This window comes from Uloborus diversus, unplaced genomic scaffold (genome assembly GCF_026930045.1).
Source record: "Uloborus diversus isolate 005 unplaced genomic scaffold, Udiv.v.3.1 scaffold_11, whole genome shotgun sequence".
NCBI classification, from domain to species: Eukaryota; Metazoa; Arthropoda; class Arachnida; order Araneae; family Uloboridae; genus Uloborus; species Uloborus diversus.
In genome coordinates, this window is record NW_026557765.1 from 1,431,766 (window position 1) to 1,450,597 (window position 18,832).

The 18,832-nt window shown below is 34.5% G+C and overlaps 1 protein-coding gene across 3 annotated transcripts in view; it reads left to right on the forward strand.

Moving 5' to 3' along the window:
* The window catches only part of LOC129232128 (retinol dehydrogenase 13-like), a 60,521-nt gene that overhangs the window by 20,356 nt on the left and 21,333 nt on the right, over positions 1-18,832 (forward strand). For 2 of the 3 annotated variants that reach the window (XM_054866368.1, XM_054866366.1), the window contains exons 2-4: positions 7,546-7,689; positions 11,702-11,893; positions 14,600-14,758. In XM_054866368.1, coding sequence (XP_054722343.1) covers positions 7,546-7,689; positions 11,702-11,893; positions 14,600-14,758 — 495 coding nt within the window. Of the gene's footprint in view, positions 1-6,085; positions 6,315-7,545; positions 7,690-11,701; positions 11,894-14,599; positions 14,759-18,832 lie in introns of those variants that run through there. The other variant, XM_054866367.1, reaches the window with a different exon arrangement.

Sequence of the window (18,832 nt, forward strand, 5' to 3'; positions counted from 1 at the left end):
CGTAGATAAAAACTGCGTGTTAAAACAGAAAAGAATCGGAATTCAATTACTGATTCACCAGGAACGCACCTCACTCTGACTGTCTTCCGTACAACATGCGTCTACGAAATCCACGAAAATCCAAAAAGAAAAGAGAAAGAAATAAAGAAAACCACGCCAATGAGAATGTGGGATACGGCGGAAGTGGCAATAAATGCTTGTTTTTACTTTGCCAATGGCAATTTGATGGACCAAGGAGAGGGGCTGAATTTCAAGGTCACAGGACCCAGCTGGTTTGAAAGTCGAAAGGGACATTTCCCCGTTTCGGACGGAGTAGGTGACACAGCAAAAAACGGACGAAAATTGGGAACCTGCAGTTGTTGCACGAGGTTCTCGTGTTCTGAATTGACTCAAGCGCTGAGAAAATTGCCGATTACTGGGAATATTTAAGGGGAGAATGCTGCCTTTTATAAAATTATTGTCTTTCGGAAAATTTTTGTTGATGCGAGATGCAACAACTGAGAAAAAAGGAGAGGAGTCTTTCGGGAAGGGGGGGGGGGGGGGTCCGGACCCCATGGACCCACCCCTTGGCTACGTCCTTGCCGCGAGTTTGTACAACGTACAGAATACTTTATGTTTCGTCAAAGAATGTTTGAAACTCACATTTCGGCGGCCTTTGGCCTTTGATTTGATAATCTTAATAATGTAGAGTCTTTCATGCTCCTCAATGATATTTTAAAATTGCATTTTTTAAAATAATTTTACGGAAAAAAATATTTTGTCACTTTTATTCAAATTGTCATAAACAGGGTCGCCGACAGCAAAAGGGGAAAAAAATGACATAGGTCAATGTTTTTCACTGGCCCCCTTCTACACCTTTCGCCATTAGGATATTTTACTCTCTGCACGAGTTCAATTCCGAGCCGAGCCCCTATTCTACAACTAAGCTGACATGACCTCACGTCGGTCCTTGATGTAAGTTGCATTTTAGAGCAATTTGAATTGTCATTAAAAAAAATAAAAGCGTCGAAGAAACCAAAAGTATTTTAACTTTTTACGACCGCTAAGGTTTCCCTGTTTTTTTTTGTTTTAATTTATTCATTTATTTTTTATTATACCATCAAAAATACATTGGCAGTCCCAGGGCCCGACTAACTAAAAGTAAGGCTCTAGGCCCACATTAATTTGGAGGCCCCCTGAATACAGTGGTTGATTTACCTTTTTAAAGCATGAATGCACCTTTGGACGCCTCTTTGTCTAATCACACAACTATGTACAAATCACTTATGTGCATTTATGAATCCCCTTTGGGCCCCCTCATAATCGTGACCAAGGAAATTCGTTACTGGCAGAATGATTAAAAATTCCCCTTTAAAAAAGTTTTTTCCAATTAAAAAGTCATATTTTTTTATTTATTTTTTAAAATACATGTATTTTTCATATCGTTGCAATGATATGCATAGTTCTTTGAAAGATGTGGAGCCCCTTAGGAATGGGGCCCCAGGCCTAGGCCGAGTCAGCCTGTGTGGTAATCAGGCCCTGGGCAGCATCATTTCAGAAATTCCCCCTCTGCCACCCTCTTGGTGACGGCCCTGCCTCCCTCCACCCGCAAGCTTTACCCCACGCGTAAAGAGGAGCTGATTCTGTGTTTTGCGAATTTGCGTTATTCTAAACACATGCGCGCAGAATTTATATTTTGCTGTTAGTAGACAGGCCCGAATTACTTTGCTGTTAGTTGATCGGCCCAAAGCATAATCGGCCCACTGGGGCAAATGCCCGGTTGCCCGTCGGCTGTATCCGCCACTGTTGTTCTGTAGGCGTTCATGTTAACCAGCAGGGCTTAAATGTGCACAAGAGATCATGGGAGCTCATCTCTTGCATTTCTTCTTTTCGAACGAATTTTTAGAAATTAAACGGTAAGCAGCGGAGCTTATCAGCAATGCTCTCCATCTACTTGTCTTTCCGTTATAGTTATCTGCTGGAAACTTTTGGCTAGTATTCAATTGAAGCTCGCTTCACTCGCTAATCGGCTGGGTTACAGTAACGTGGTCGCTTGGTGACCTAGATAGGCGATTAACAATGGGGTTGCAAGGATTATTTTACATTTAAAAGCAACTATGTATCAGCCATTGACTTTTTTTTTCATTTATCTGGTGAATATTTTAAAATAGAAAATCGCCCGTAAAGGTATGGCGGGTAAAAATTGCTTCTACACTTGAACGAAGCAATTGCTTGTTGCCGAAGCAATTGGCAATTTGTCAGAAAAAGCTCATCCGCCATTTTGGGTCACTTTTTTGGTAGTTCCTAGATCCACAGGATTTGGATCTCGGAAGCTGAAAATTTGCATAGGTTAGTTTCAAAGGCCGTATAATTTTTTCTACACCTCTATAAAATTTCATCCAATTCGGAGATGGTCGTGCTGGGACCACTAGGTCACTTATGGAATGACTTATAGCCACAGGCAAAGCGGCCAACTGCTACGAAAAAAATCGTAGTTTCTACGAATTACAGCTTCAAACTACGAAAGCGGGTCCAAAAATTACGATTTTCTGTTTTCCCAATTTATAATCCCCAAAACGCAAAAAACAGCATGAAAGCTAAAAATCAAACTTCTACACGTGTGCTGACGGTCTCTGCGCAACAAGCATCGCTCTTCGAAAGTTGCATGGTGTAAAGATGGATCGGTTTTTGGATCGCGACGCTGATCCAGTCATTGAATCTTCGGCAAAAAAGTGGAAAAACTGCCAAAAATTCTGTGAAGACTATAAAGTTTTTTATTCCATATTAATACTTTCTGTATCATATTTGAAATTTGTTAAGTACCATTGTTTTTTGTTCTTTATACTATTGACAATTCATCACTGTTTGAATCTGCCCCCCCCCCACTGCAAAATGTTGTTACGATTTTAGATTTTCAAACGTTGACAGCTCTAGCCATATGTATAGTAAAAGCTATTTGTACAATGCTGTATACCGTAGCTATATATTTTTTTACAAACTCTAAAATTAACTAGGGGACCCCACCCACCAGATGTGAGTCACCCAGGGTGGAATGCCCCTCTCATAAACGTTTATTCTAAAACCTATTGTCTTTGCGATGCAATTGGTATATGATACACTCCGGTGTGGCCAGTAAAATTTATTCTCTAGAATTTTCTTATCGTCTGCTTTTTTTTTCTTTTTTTTTTGCATTTATGAGTCTGTAAAACTTTTATTATCGTTTTTTTCCCCAATACTTTTATTATTTTTTAAAACGTATTTTTTAATATACAGTCTGACCACCGGTGAAATGCTAATCTTCGGTTTATGGGTGGAAATGGACGCATCTATTATTGTTCGGGGATGCCAGCTTTTGCAGATGTTATTCTCTGAATTAAGCATTCACACTGAAATCAAAATTAACGAAACACGCGCGGCCCTTTCTTTATCCCCCCCCCCCTCCTCTTATTCAGATAGACCGTTACCAACAGATAAACTCGTCTCATCGACACAGGCCCCGCAGCGCGGGGGGAGGGGGGCACATCCTTAAAGGGCCCAACAAATTGAAAAAACAAAAAAAAAACTAGCACTTAGACTTGTTAACGGTTCAAATATACACTGCTAGCCTCTAGAGAGGGGCCCTACAACTGGTTTTGTTGCAGTGGGCCCAAAATTTATAGATCCGGGCCTGCTTCCACAACCACAACAGTGGGCAGCATAATTTATTTGTAAATAATAAAACTCATCTTATTAAGGTTTTTTTTTTTTTTTTTTTTTTTTTTTAAATCAATTGCTTTTGTTTTGGCAATTTCTTTCGGATTGGATATTTGTACATTATTGTTTGATTACCGGGGGATCCTGCTGGTGTAAAATATTTGCCGAAATTCTTGGTTCACATTTTAACGAAATTATTTTAGTATTTTCAATAAACAAAATGATGAACATAGGCGGATTTAGGCCGAAATATGTGGGGGTGCAACAATAACAGGGATCTGGCGGGGGGGGGGGGATTCCCAGAATAACAAGGCAGTGGCAAAAATCAGAAAATAATTTTAGGGCGGGACATACTTTTAAGTCTAAAAAACGCGATGTAAACCTTATTTACTAAGATTAGGGGATGAGCAATTCTTAACATTTCAAACTGCAGAAAAAAGTCTTAAACGAAAGTCGATATTAGAAGCAATGGGTGAATCCAGCTACTGGTTTAGAATGGGATTCACGCCTCAGAAAAAAAAAATTTAAATAGTAGTTCTGAAAACGCAGTTTTATAGTTCTTGGTGATATTTTAGGGGCAAGAAAGGTATGTGTGGCTCCAAGGCTATTTTCAGAATTTTTAGTCTTATAAATGTGATTATAGTCCCTATTTATAGTTTGGGTTAGGAATGAGACCCATAGACTACCTTCAATTGATTTTTTGAAAAGCAGATTGAAATATGTATCCCCCTCCCCGCCCCCACGCTACCTCTTTAACTTTTCAAAATTGAAGTTCCAAAAATATTACGGAGGACAATTTTTGATGCTGTTGCCGGATAGGGTGTTTTGGAGCTCTCCCCTGGAAAATTTTCGAAATTGAAGTTCAAAAAATGAAGTTCTTCTGCAGTACTCCTTGGTATTAGAAAAGGAATTCTCCCACTGAAATATTTCGAAATAGTAGTTTTCAAAACCAAAGTATTAACACTTTTTGATGATATTAGAGAAAGGGGATAGGAGGCTCTTGTTCGAATGTCTTCCAAAATTAAAGTCTAAACAAATGAGTGTACAAGACCATATTTGGTAGCGTTAGGGACACTGCAGTTTTTCAAAACTGAAGCTACGAAAACGCAATTTTAAAGGATTTTCGATGTATTTACATGATTAGATCTTCTTTGGAAATTTTGCGAAAGTGAAGCCAAAGAAACGGAACTTGAGGTACTCTGTAATAACTTTGGCTGGAGAAAGGGCTTTGGAGAAGAAACAATTTGAGGACTAATAGAAAAAATGAAAACGAAATAGAAAAAATGAAAAAAAAGGGAGGAGGGATATGAAAGAAAGAGGCTTGTGCGAGAAGGGGGGGAGGCACACAATTCGCCGCCAATAATCTGAAGCTGTTGAAAAATTTAAATGTCAATATTTCTTTTTGAAAGAAATTTAAGATTTTTTCCCCCACATTCTTTTTTCTTTCATAAAATAACTGCGTTTTCTCAAAATAAGATCTTTTCTTCTCTTCAGTAATAAAGAATATTTTTTTCAAAACATCTACTCAGCATTTTGTGGGGAGGGTCACCAGTCTTGTGCCCCCTCCCCCTGGATGCACCACTGCAGCAAAATGTCCGGGAGTCCTCCTTCAAAAATTTTTGAAAATTTACCTTAAAAATCTTGGTTTTCGGTTGATTTCGATGTAGATTTTATTGATAAAGTTTCTTACAAATGCCATGTTTTCTTTTTTTGGGGGGGGGGGACTTTATTAGTCATTGTTGTTTCAAAATAGAAGAATTGGTATTGATATACGAATAAATACCCAATTAAAAAACATGCAATTATTCTATACAATAACACAACACTGAACAATAAATTGTTTGAGAAGTTTCTTTATTGCATGAAATTATTTATTAGTTTTTTTTCCAAATGGATAAAATTACTTTAATTCTTAATATGAGCACAGTTATGTTTTTCTTGCACTAGCGACGGTGTGGTGATACCCCGGATTCAAGTAAATTTACTAGTATAGCAGCTATGAATTTTTTCCCCCAACTGCATTTCTGAGTGATATATACTAAGCTAATTTTTTTCAAAACCCAACCAAAAATTTTGGGGGTGCGACGCACCCCCTGACACTCCCGTAAATCCGCCTATGATGATGAAAGAGGATATTTACAGCATGGGCTTGGAAACCTCGTCTTATTGTTTCCTTACAATCATTGTGAAGTTTTTCCCCTGTCCGATTCCGTTTTAAGATTATTTAAGTCCGATAAATTTTCATAGATTTTTGAGATGATTAATTGCTCACGACCAAGATATTGTTGTTGATCGGAAAATTATGCAATCGAGACCTTGGGGGAAAAAAGAACTCTCCTCACCTTGACGAAATGCAAAGAGAAAACTAAAAAATGTCATTCCCTTCTTTCCCATTCCAAGATAGCCACTCGTATCAGCTTTTCGTAATCAGTTGGAAAGAGTATTATCGTACGGATTTTCCTAAATTTAATACTACTGTTTATTCTCAGTGTTATTTAGTGAAGAGTCGGTTTCTTTTATTTCAAAATTTAAAATTAATTTATTTCTAGTATTTATAATCAGATTTTTGTTGTGACTGAGTGGCAGCATCCTCATGATTTTAGGATTCATAGTTTCGTCTGCTATCGCTTGTTTTGATTTTTGTAAGATATTTTTGTTAATTTTTTGCTTTTGTTTTGAACTGTATGCCTTTCTTGTAGTTTCTTTCTTTGTTAATTTGGAACATTTAAATTTTTGGATGGACTGTTGTTTGAAAAAAAAAAAAAAAAATGCTTATCAACTCATGTCAGGAGGGAGCAATATCAGTCTTTGGGATTGAACATTGCTGAGTGAAATAAACCAATAAATTGTAATTTCTTCTCTCAATGTTACTTTCTTCAAAATTTATGAGTATTTTTGCTTAGATATTGAAGATTTTTTTTAGGTTTGTGCAATAGTAAAAAATTCATTTAATTTGAAATTAAATTATGTTGTATTTCACGATAATAATTTTTTTTCTTCAAAGTCAAGTTTTTGACAAATCAGAAACAAAACTAACTTTTTTTTTTCATATTTTCCACTTTATTTTCAGTTGAAATAATAGCATAAATATTCAACCATTTACTTTTAAAGAAGATTTGACTTCAAGTGAAAACTATGCATACCAATTTTAGCTGTGCGAATTTGAGTCATATTGTGTATCTGAGTCTCAGAACTCATAACTTCATGCACTCATTAATGAAGGGGGTCGTTAAGATACCAAAACAAAGAGTATGCAATATTTTTTGCAATAGGTGCAATATATGGGTTAGATTTGTTATTTACGACTTAGGAGCCTAGTTAGACATAGAGCCTGTTGTTGTTTATCTGTTTTGTATTTGTACTGTTTACTTTTTTGCTATTAAATCATACAGTAAAAAACATTTATCATGAACCTGAAGATGGGCCCGTAATTTAGAATACTTCCTGGTGCAAAGGGTGTATTGGTGAAAACGCAATGCAAATTTTGTTGGAAAACAGCAAAAACAATTCCCACTTACATGTACGAACAAACATTTTTCAAGGGGGGTGGTTGACCACCCCCCCCTAAACGGTGGGCCTGACTGAAAAGACAAAAATATATTTTCATGTTAAAATAATTTCTTGTTAATTGATTTCTATTTAATTTCACACTGCCCAGAAGTCAATATCATTTTATGTTAACTGATTTTCCACTTTAAGTATTTTTGGGTTAAATATGCTTCAGTGTATTTTTATTCTTAGTATTGTTATTATTATTATTATTATTATTTTTTTTGCTTTATTCAACCATTTAAAAAAGTAAAGTTACACTGTATTTTGTTTCACATTTTAAATTCTGGAAAAACAAAATTTATATGTTTGAAATTTTTTTAGTTGCAGGATCCCTTGTGTATCTGCATGGTTTTGTGATAGGAAAAATATGTCGAAGTACGGCTCTGTTACATGGCAAGACTGTCATAATTACTGGAGGGAATACTGGCATAGGAAAACAGACTGCTCTTGATCTTGCAAGGAGGGGTAAGTTTTTAAAATTCAATATTTATTTTCAGTTTCTACTGTTATGAATTTCTGAAGGAAAAGCAAATGTCCGTTTTATGAATATTTTATCTTGTTGTCTAATTTTAAATGTCAGAATTATCATTGTATAAAATAACACAATTAATGAAATTGAAACAATCTTACTGAAATTACAAACATATTATCTGAATTTTAATGTTTTTAATGTTGGAATCATTGTACTTAACTTTTTTTTTAAAGAAATACAGTGAAATATTTTTTCATATTATTTAGACCATCTACTGATGATAATCATCCTTTAAATTGCTTAATTTTTTGTCCCTTTATACCGACAACCTATAAAATGCAATTCTTCATAAAGTGCACAACTTTTCGGAAGTTAACAAAAAGATTTTTAGTAAAAAAAAATCTCTATTCTGGCTTACAAACACAACAGTTCTTGAGCAAATTAAATTTTGAAAGGGTTTTTCATCTTTACATCTTATTTCAGAGTTTATAAATGATAATTAGTAGATAAATAATAATTAATCAGTACTTTTACTATTTGTTTGCATCTCTCCAATACTTCGACAAGGAAGATTGCTTGCAAATTCAAAGCCGGATCTAGGGTAGGCATTTTTTCCCCCGTCTAAGCTTGATGTAAAAATTTGAGGAAGGTGGATAAGAGCAGCAGTTTCAAGCTTTGCCACGGTTTGGAAAAATAAAAAATCTGGTGCGTTGAAAATTAATTTACTTCTCTTTCCAAAATAAAATATTATTCAGCGCCCATGCATTATCGGAGAATAAGCGAAAAAGAGTGAATTGTTGCCAACTTTGGCACTATGTTCAAACAAAAGTTAAGTGATTTAACAAGCCACTAATTTAGCAGCAAATCCTTCTCGGGCGCAGACTCAGAATGGAGTCATGGCTCCCAGGGCCCGACTAACTGAAAGTGAGGCACTAGGCCCACGTTAATTTGGAAGCCCTCTGAAGACTCTGCAGTGGTTGATTTACAGGTACTGTGACATTACAGTCACAGGTACTGATTTACAGGGCCCGTCGGAATTAGAGATAAGACGGGCTCTAGAATCGAAAATAGGTTTCGGGCTCGGGCTCAAGCACGGATATTCAATCGCCGATCTCCATAACAAATTCAAAGCAAATAAACATTTTCCTACTTTGAGAAAATGAAAGGAACATTTAAATCAGTTCAATCAATGGCAAATTTACCCTCCCCCCCAAAAAAATATTAATTAACGCTTATTTATATTGTTTTTTTTTTGCCATTACTATTGCAATATGTCATACAAGTAATGCATTTGAAGTGGAGCATTTTAAGAAAATTTAGAAACTTCTGTTAATGAAGAACATTTGACGTAACATTTTTCATTAACAGAGAGATCATGTCAGGCTGTAGAAGGCTCAGTTTTTGATACAAGGAAGTTTCCTTCGGGCTCGGATTTTGGTCCGAGACAATATCACTCGGGCTCGGGCGGGCTCGGTTACAAATTTTTCGGCTCGGGCTCTCAAAAATGAGCCCGAACTCATCTCTAGTCGGAATGCTCTTTTGAGGACTTCTATGTCTAATCACACAGCTACAGTACGCCGCTTAATGTGATCACTTTGGGACAAATATAATTTGATAACAATAACCGACTGATAACAATAACCAAAAAGAATCCAGGAGACACAAAATAATGATTTTTTTCCAATTAAGGTGCATTTATTTTGGCAACCTCAAATTAAAATCTGTGACTCAACTAAATGCACTTTCAAATTATAAATTACTAGTGGCACCCGCACGGCTTCGCCCGTAATAGAAAAATTAAAGGTCTTTTGGTTCGCCTGTATATTTACAAATAATGTATGGTGAATTTTCTCGCCCATTGGCTTGTACCCATGTTACGGTTCCACGTTATGATAATTTTGTATCTCGCCAATTGGCTTGTGCCCATGTTACGATTCCACGTTATGATAATTTCGTAATTTATGATAGTTTCTTTTCTTAAAATTTGAATAAAAAAAGAACCACATCGAATTTTTGAAAAATCGCTTCGAGGTGCACACCCCCATGCTACATACTAACTTTGTGCCAAATTTCATGAAAATCGGCCGAACGGTTTAGGCGCTATGCACGTCACAGACATCCTACAGACATCCTCCGGACAGAGAGACTTTCTGCTTTATTATTAGTAAAGATTAAATTAACAGAATGGGAATATCTGAATTATAAAAAGTTAAAGCTAAATTATACAAATTTTAATCACATAGTAATAGGTGAAGTAAAATATGACCGCTTTCCCTGACATTCGTAAACCAGTTTCAAAGCACAATCAGCTTTTCTATCTTTTCCAGCATGGTTTTGCTTGTTGTTTAAATTTTAATTTAACTTCGCTTTGTTTTCAATCTCGACACAATTCTTTAATAGTTTACAAAGTAATGGCAACAATGGAGGTCCTACATCAATGCCATGTCCAGCGACTGAATTCTTTTAAGTGCAACAGAAAGTTTTCTTAGGGGGAGTCAGTGGTCACTGGGGGCGAACTTTCTGTAGCTTCATTCCTAGAAAAATTTTGAACTGCTATTGAAAACCACAAAATACTACACAGAAAGTTAGTCTCGTCAGGGTTTGCCTATGTATTTCTGTTAATTGAGGAACAAAAACGGGGGAAAAATTGAAAGTTTATGAAAAAGTGATAACAATAAACGAAGAGGCTGATTACAATATCCGACTTTTTTAACGTGTGTTAACATACAAGTGTTCCGGGACTTCGTGATTCTGATAACATTACGCGAATGATAACATTAATCGTGATCACATTAAGCAGCGCCTACTGTATGTATAAATCATTTATCATGTGCATTTATGAATTCCCTTTGAGGCCCCTCATAATTGTGGCAAAGTAAATTTGTTACAGAAAGAATTAATAAAAATTCCCCTTTAAGGAACTTTTTTTTGTATTTAACAAGTCATAATTTTTATTATTATCTCAAAAATACATATATTTTTCATATAGATATAATGCTATGCATAATTCTTTAAGTAGTTTGAGGCCCCTTAGGTAGGTGGGGCCCCAGGGCCAGGTCTAGTATGCCTTTGCGGCAGGGTTTGCCAATATATATCCGATATTTATTTTGAAAATATATCATGATATTTTGGATATTTATTTTTTTGGCTATGGTATTTTCAATATAAAAATTATATTTATCATAGTAATATTGTTCATTTACTATTAAAAATAACCAAAAAGTTATGTACTATATTTTTATGATGTATTCATTCATCAGTAATATAACAAAGTAATATAATATTCCATTTTTACTTGTATTTTATATTCATAAAATTATTAGTAATGTAACAATTTTCAATTAAAAAGTGACTAATTAAATATTAAATGTTGGTCAGAAAAAAAGGGAATGTCTTGTGACTGTGCACCAACCAATACATACTTTTTTATTTCTGAATCATATAACTGTAAAAGTAGCTAACAGAAGAAAAATGAGTGAGTCAGCTAATGCTAAATTAACTCCATTAAAATTTATAAAAATTTAAAATGAAATATTAGATATAAACAATGAAAGAAACCTTAATTTTAAAGTCTACATAGTGCAGTAATAATATAAGAAAATAAATTGTGATTTGAGGATGCATTTACTATTCTGAAGACTTTAATTTGTGCTGATTGAAAATATCGGATATCTATCAAAATATCCAATACATATCAAAATATCGGATATTTTCAAAAAATATCATGATATTTTCAAACCCTGCTTTGCGGTAATCAGGCCGTGATGGCTCAGACTTTAATTGAACAAAGATAACTTGAAGATCCGTCTTGTGAACTTATGTTTCGAGAAATTTGATCCAGACCCCTATTTATACCTAAAATAAATGTCAATGACTCCCTCCGTATGGAAAAGTCCCCTCAAAAACCAGAACCTGGTTCTGTCCTTGTTCCTGTTAATAATATTTGTTTACTCAAGAATAACAATTTTGGAGCATTGGATTTTTAAATATATTTTTTAATTTCAGGTGCTAAGGTTATAATTGCCTGCCGAGATTTAGAGAAAGGGAAAAGAACAGAAGAGCAAATTAACGACCAAGTTCCAAATGCCAAGGTTCTCATCAAGTCCTTAGATCTTGCTTCTTTCAAGTCCATTCGAAGATTCGCTGCTGAAATTCTACAGAGTGAGCCAAAGATAAATATCCTCATCAACAATGCTGGTAAGTTGTAGTCCCGCTAATGTCATCAGAAATAATATAATAATGGTAAGATAAATGATAATAATTTTATTAATCTAATAAAATTAGTATTAATATAAATATTTATTATAAAATTGATTGTTGTTTTTTTTTGTAACATGCATTAGTTTTGTTTCTCTTTTGATGGATGTCTTTTAATCCATTAGCTTATCCATTTGCATTGAAAAAAGGTTCCTTGTAACACTAAGGCATGTGTCTCCAATTTATTGCAGTTTGTTTTAAACATTGTTCTAATCTTCACTTTTCAAACAAAAGTTAATATTTCAATTGAATTTGTTTCTTTTTTCATCTTATGAAAAAAGAAACAAATCCTAAGCCTAAATACAATCCAAATTCAAAATAATAGAATATCAGAACTGTTTGAACAAAATTTGTCCCTGAGTGGGGAAAAATGAACGCATGAAAAAAAATTAGAAAGACTAAAACTCGTTATTCACGAATGGGTAAATCAATCTAAACAACTTTTCAGATATTATTTTAACAATTTATGGATCATTAACACATTGGAAAAATAGCTTTTTTATATGGGTCAGAAAATTAGAATAATCTATTCATTCAATGTGAATTTTAAAAAGTAGCGAAAATATTTGCATACCTTGTTACCTTACAGTTTGTCACAAGTATGGAGCTTGCTGCTCGGATAATTTTACGCCTTTTAAAAGCCTTTTACTGCTAAAAATGGGTCGTTGAGGTGATAAATAGGAAAAAAACAAAATTACATATTGTATCATTTCTTAAAGTTAGAAAAAAAACTATCCATTCTAGTATTGATATTGTTTCTTTTGAAAGTGTTTTTCCCCCTTTAATTTAAATATTCTAATTTTTTGACTCGATATAAATCTTCATAACTATAAACTTTTGGATTATTCTGTCTGAGATTATTTTTAATTGAGTATATTTGAAATGAAATGCACACTTTAAGGTCTAAGAAAGGTGGCACGTTCATTTAAATACTAATTGCACTTATATTTGGTTAGAATAAACTTTTTCCCAAAAAGTGGGAAGTATTCTATTATTTTGAATTTGGGTTGTAGTAGCTACTTTTCACTTAATTAAAAAAAAAATTAATGTTTTGGCCATTTTAGAGAGTTTTTATGATACACAGTGCTGTAGGTGGAGAAATAGGGCTCTTAATTGTAAAATTAATACAAATTTAACAAGCTGGTTTAAAACCACCTTGATTAAAAAGTTAATGTTACTTGAATTAAAGGTAACATAAGTAATCTAAACTGAGCTTTATTGGCCCAATGAAAATTCATCAACCTTGACCATCGACCAATAAAAAAGGTGCAATCCCCAAATATGTTTTTCCAATAACAGCACAGACTATAAATATTGGTTCTTTTCTTTAGTATATTCATCAGGGGTTAATCCAGATGCAAATTGGGTCTGCTTGTCATCCTTTCACACAATTCTGTATCTTTTTTTTTTTAAATTACGCCCACCATCGTTCTTTCAAACATAAGGCGTCTTGCTGTCCAGTATAACAATGAAGTGGCTTCAAAGGGTGTTAGGGCCTGGAAGGCATCACAATTATGAATATCATGAAGAGAGGAGCAACTATAAAGATGCTCCCTTGTCATTGGAGAAGTCCCCTCACAGAGGTGAATCTGCCAGGTTGATTTTATGTAAATGGGCCTGTAGATAGTCATGTCCAGTAATTGTTCGGAAAGAGGCAACTCCCAGGGCTCTGGGAAGGAGAGAAAGGCGCGCACGCTGTTCATCATCCAGAAGGCAAGCCCAGGGCTTTCCGTCAGCTTTGTTCCTCGGGGCAGAGACTGTAGCATGTTGGATTTTGCTTGCGAGAAGTCGCTTAGCGTTTCTAAGTGGAACCGGGCGAGAAGGTGGATGCAGCCTCTTTAGCCAAGATGTCCACTCGTTCATTTCCATAGATGCCACAATGGCCTGGGATCCACTGGAAGACAACCTCTCTTCCGGAACGCAAAAGAGAGTCGATGGATTTTTTAGACTCAAGCTCAAGTTCTGAAGGATATAGATTGTAATCAGTAATGGTCTGAATTCTGTATCGTAAAATCTGCCCTTTCACAAAATTTAGTTTGTAAAAATGGTCCTTACTACTTTCAGTATACTTTTTTTTGTAAATTAAACAATTATGAAAATATCTACTTCTGTTTTATGTGATGGAAAAGTCTCATTTTACTCCAGAGATTCATAAATGATGGAGATAAAGCACTTTCTTGGATCATTATGTTTTATGAGTGAATTGCTAGGAATTTTGAATAAAATCATTATGTAAGCAAAATCACTTTTTCTAGAACATTGATCAGGCCTCTTTAATCATGGAAATACGTTTAATTATATCTCATTAGAGATGTCTTGTTAAAGGTAATGGTAATTTTTAATATTATTTTTTATTTATTACATAATTTCTCTTGAAACACTTTTAGGATGTCAGATTGAATTATGATAACTAATAAGGCTCTTTGTGATATAGCATAATTTTTAAAAACCAAAACAAGAAAAATTCCTAAAACTACCTTGTTTTTCAAAAGTAAAGGTAATTACCCCACCCTACCCCTCCACCTGCTTTCAATAAAGGTAATTTATATCAACCCTTAGTCATTAAAAACTACTTTTAACCATAAGTCGTTATCTGAAATTGCTCTAAAATGAAACACTGATAATCATTTCTATTGTCTTTCAAAGGTGTTGCTGCCTGCCCTAAGTGGCTCACTGAAGATGGCTACGAAATGCAATTTGGTACCAACCACCTCGGTCATTTTTTGCTCACAACTCTACTCTTGGACCGCATTAAAGCTTCAGCCCCTGCAAGGATAGTGAATGTTTCATCTTTAGCTCATATTTGTAAGTATGAAGTGGATCTGTAATTTATTTGTTGCTGGTGAAATTAAACACAAAAATGTTACTGGTGTGCTAAGATCTACCAGGGCTGCCAATGATAAGGGCTCTCACTAAAGAACTTACAATGGGGTAGTTTCCTTCAGTCAATAGTACTACTTTTAGTCATTGAAATGGATAGAATGAGCAAAAAAAAAAATTAAAAAATAAAATAAATAAATAACAAGGACCCAGAAAATACTTTTATTTTCTTAACAGATTTTTTTAAATTAATTTTTTAAAATGTCCGATTTTTCAAACAAGGCGTGGTCTGGATGACGTCACAAATGATGCACTTTGCCGCATCTTTCTACTACGTTTCCACGTTATGATAATCAAGCAGCGAATTAAAATTGCGTTCTATGCTTGCTACCAACCATATCGTTGCCAATGCAGTAAAGATGCATCGAGTAAAGATGCAAATTAAATATTTTGCACTGTGAATGGTATTTCATCATTTGTGATGTCATCGGAAGAAGCCGTAAACAATGAAAGCGCTCCGATTTAAGTAATTTTTTGAAAATACAGTAAAACCTGTTAAGTTGACCACCTGTCTAAGTTGACCGCAATTTTCAGGCACAGAATTAGATCTTATCATATAATTCAACCTCTATATGTTGACCACCTGTTTAAGTTGACCGCAAAAGTAGTGCACCGCAAGTGGTCAACTTACACAGGTTTCACTGTATTAAACGTAAATAAATTTATCAAAAAATGGTCAGATCCTATGTTTTTAAGCATGCTCTTTCAGAAAAAAATACTTTTAAAATTTTGGAAACGACCTCATTTCAATACCTTAACACATTAATGAAATAATTTATATTAATGATAACTTTTTTCAGAAGTAGTACTTATCTTGAACTTTGATTAAATGTTTCCAAACTTTTTTGTTTCGAAGGCCTGCCTGTTTGTTTTATTGATTTTCCTAGACCACCTCCTGAAAGGTTGTTTCGACAAAAATAGAGAGTAAGATAATGCATTTAAGTTTGAACTCGAAAGCAGTGAAATGGAGGGCTCAGTTTTGCCTAGGCTATTTTAAATACTTGCAGTGAAAGCAATATGGAGCTTAATTTTAAATTAAGAAAAAATATTGAATTAACTCCTTCTGCTTTCACGGAAGTTTTCTTTATTCTTCAACTGTTCATGGAGTGGGAGGGGTATCTTGCTACTCATATCAAATGTGCAACTATTTACAAGTTGCAATTTTGAAGAATAGGCATCTACTTACACAAGCTGGTGAAATATTTTTAATTATTATTTAGTTAGTCAACTTATATGCTTAATATATAAAGAATTATTATGTAAGTACATCAGTAAAAGTTTGATGATGACATGCCATACTTAAATGCAATTCAGTCTCTTAAACACCCATTTAGTACAATTGAATCTCCTGTCCCCCCCCCCCCTTTTCAGAATTTTATTCATGTTAACATGAACCCTGTATAGGTCTGAATAAACCCCTAGGGTTTGGGAACCAATGATTCAGATAAATATAAAATTGCTTTCATAAATTTTAGAAAGGTTTTTTTTAAATTTTTTTTTTAAATAAGCTATCTGAATAACTCTGGCATTAATTTACCTTTTATTGAATGTCCTATAAATACGAGAAACACTTTTTATGCAAATTTTATACAGCCCTCTTCAGCCACTTTGAACTGATTTTGTCTGCAATCATTTTTTCCCTAACAGTCACTTTAGGGACAGTATTTTTTCATTTTTTTGCCACCCAAGTTGTCAAAAATATCATTTAATCCAAAAATTGAGAAAAAAGAAAACAATGTAAGGTTTCCATCTCTCCGAGTTTTGTCCAGAGAGTTTGGGTTCTAGCACATTATATCTGGGCTGAGGGTTTTAGTATGATTTCCCCAGATTAATGTAATAAATCCCCCAAAACAGTACAACCTTGTTTATCTGGACTGTCTCCAATCAAAGGTAATGCGAGTGATCGCAAATATGGATAACTTGTGGCACCTGCGCGGCTTTGCCTGTAGTAGAAAAATTAAAAGGTCTTTTGGTTCGCCTGTATATTTATAAATAATGTATGATAAATTTCTCACCAATTGGCTTGCCCATGTTACGGTTCCATGTTATGATAACTTGGTAATTTACTCGTCCGTCTTATGATAATTTTGCACGGGAAAATGTTCTTAAAATTGGAATAGAAAAATAACAAAATCGAATTTTCGAAAAATCGCTTTGAAGTGCATACCCCCATTCTACAAACTAATTCTGTGCCAAATGTCACGAAAATCGGCCCAATGGTCTAGGCGCTATGCCCGTCACAGAGATCCGGACAGATATCCAGACAGAGAGACTTTCAGCTTTTTTGTTAGTAAAGATACTACAAGTAGTGTGAAAATAAGCAGAACAAATCCTTAAATAAGCAGACTTACTGTTGCTTGTGATTATTTAAAAAAAAAAACATGTTTTGTAACAAAATGAAATAGAAATTTACAAGACATAAAAAAATATTAAATTTTTTTACGTAATTTCTTTATTAAGAACGGGCCTACTGTCTTTTGCTTCAAATTCGTGCAGTGTTCAAGTGAAGCATGGGTATACTAACACTTTATCATTAATAGATCAGAATTAAAAGTAAATGTTTAGTGCACATCCATCCCTGCTATTGCAATTAAAAATTATCTATGTGAGCATAATACAGGCTGTCCGAAAACTGCTCGACACATTTTAAAAATTTATAGAAAAGCAACAAATTGTCGTATGAATATGTTGTTTGTGCCATAATTTTTGAATAACTTTGACGGCTATATCCTCACAGAAAGAAAAACAAACGTCAAATGAGGTGTTTAATCATTCTATCTAACAAAAAGCAACACCTTTCATTACCAGAGTTAAATGTATGCACTGTATATTGCTCGAATCACACCTAAACGGTACCCAAGTTCATCCCATGTCCACAAACGTAAACGCATTGAAATCTGGTAATGAAAGTTGTTGATTTCTGTTTAATGAAATGATTAAACACCTCTCATGAGGTTTGTTTTTCTTACTGTGATGATACAGCTGTCACAGTAAGTTACTTGTAATTACTTTTTTACTTCCTTTTACAAAAAAGGAAGTATTGCATTCGCAAAAAAAATTTCCCTGAAAATCGGCCTTACATTTCCATTTTGATCGCCCCCGAATGAATATTGAGTTTTTTTTTTCAACCCGACCACACGTGGATATACGCCTAAAGACATATAGACATCCGAAGTATCCATTTTTACGATTCCTGAGTTAGTTACAACGAGTTTTCTTGTGACGTCCATATGTATGTGTGTATGTACGTATGTATCTCGCATAACTCAAAAATGGTATGTCCTAGAAAAGTGAAATTTGGTTCGTAGACTCCTAGTGGGGTCTAGTTGGGCACCTTCCCTTGTGGTTGCATTCGGATGTTCCAGAGGGGTCTTTTACACCTTTTTGGGATAAAATCATTGTTAATTTCAATGCAAACTCAAGTGGTGTTATAATTTGGCTAACACTTGGCAATATATCGTATTTTGGTAGCCAAGTTTTGTCGCCAACTTGGCGACAAATTTGGCGTTTTTTTTTTCTAAATCTGGTTTCAATTTTGTCTTATTTAGAGAGTTAACCATTGAATCACATTAAAACTGCCCATATTGGGAAAATTTATCTGCATCAAATATTTTCTTTGTTTCGGTTCGCAACAAAATTGGAGTAAAAATCATAGACTAATAATAAGAGTAGACCGAGCTATGGCAACCCTTTTGCTGCTCATAAACCAAACCATGTGACTGGTGGATATCCTAGCAACAGTGGGCGTTGATCGAAGCAGACGATCAACGCCCACTGGTGGATATCCTAGCAACAGTGGGCGTTGATCGAAGCAGACGATCAACGCGAGCGAGCAATAAAATAAATAGAATTGATGGAACACGGAAGAATGAGCTTTTATGAAATCCTATTTGTAAATTTGTTATTCTAAGTTGTAAATATTTTGTTAATAGAGTGAGTTTTTCGTTTAGATAGTATTGTGCATTTTATTTAGTCAATTTCAATGACTCTGTAAGCAAT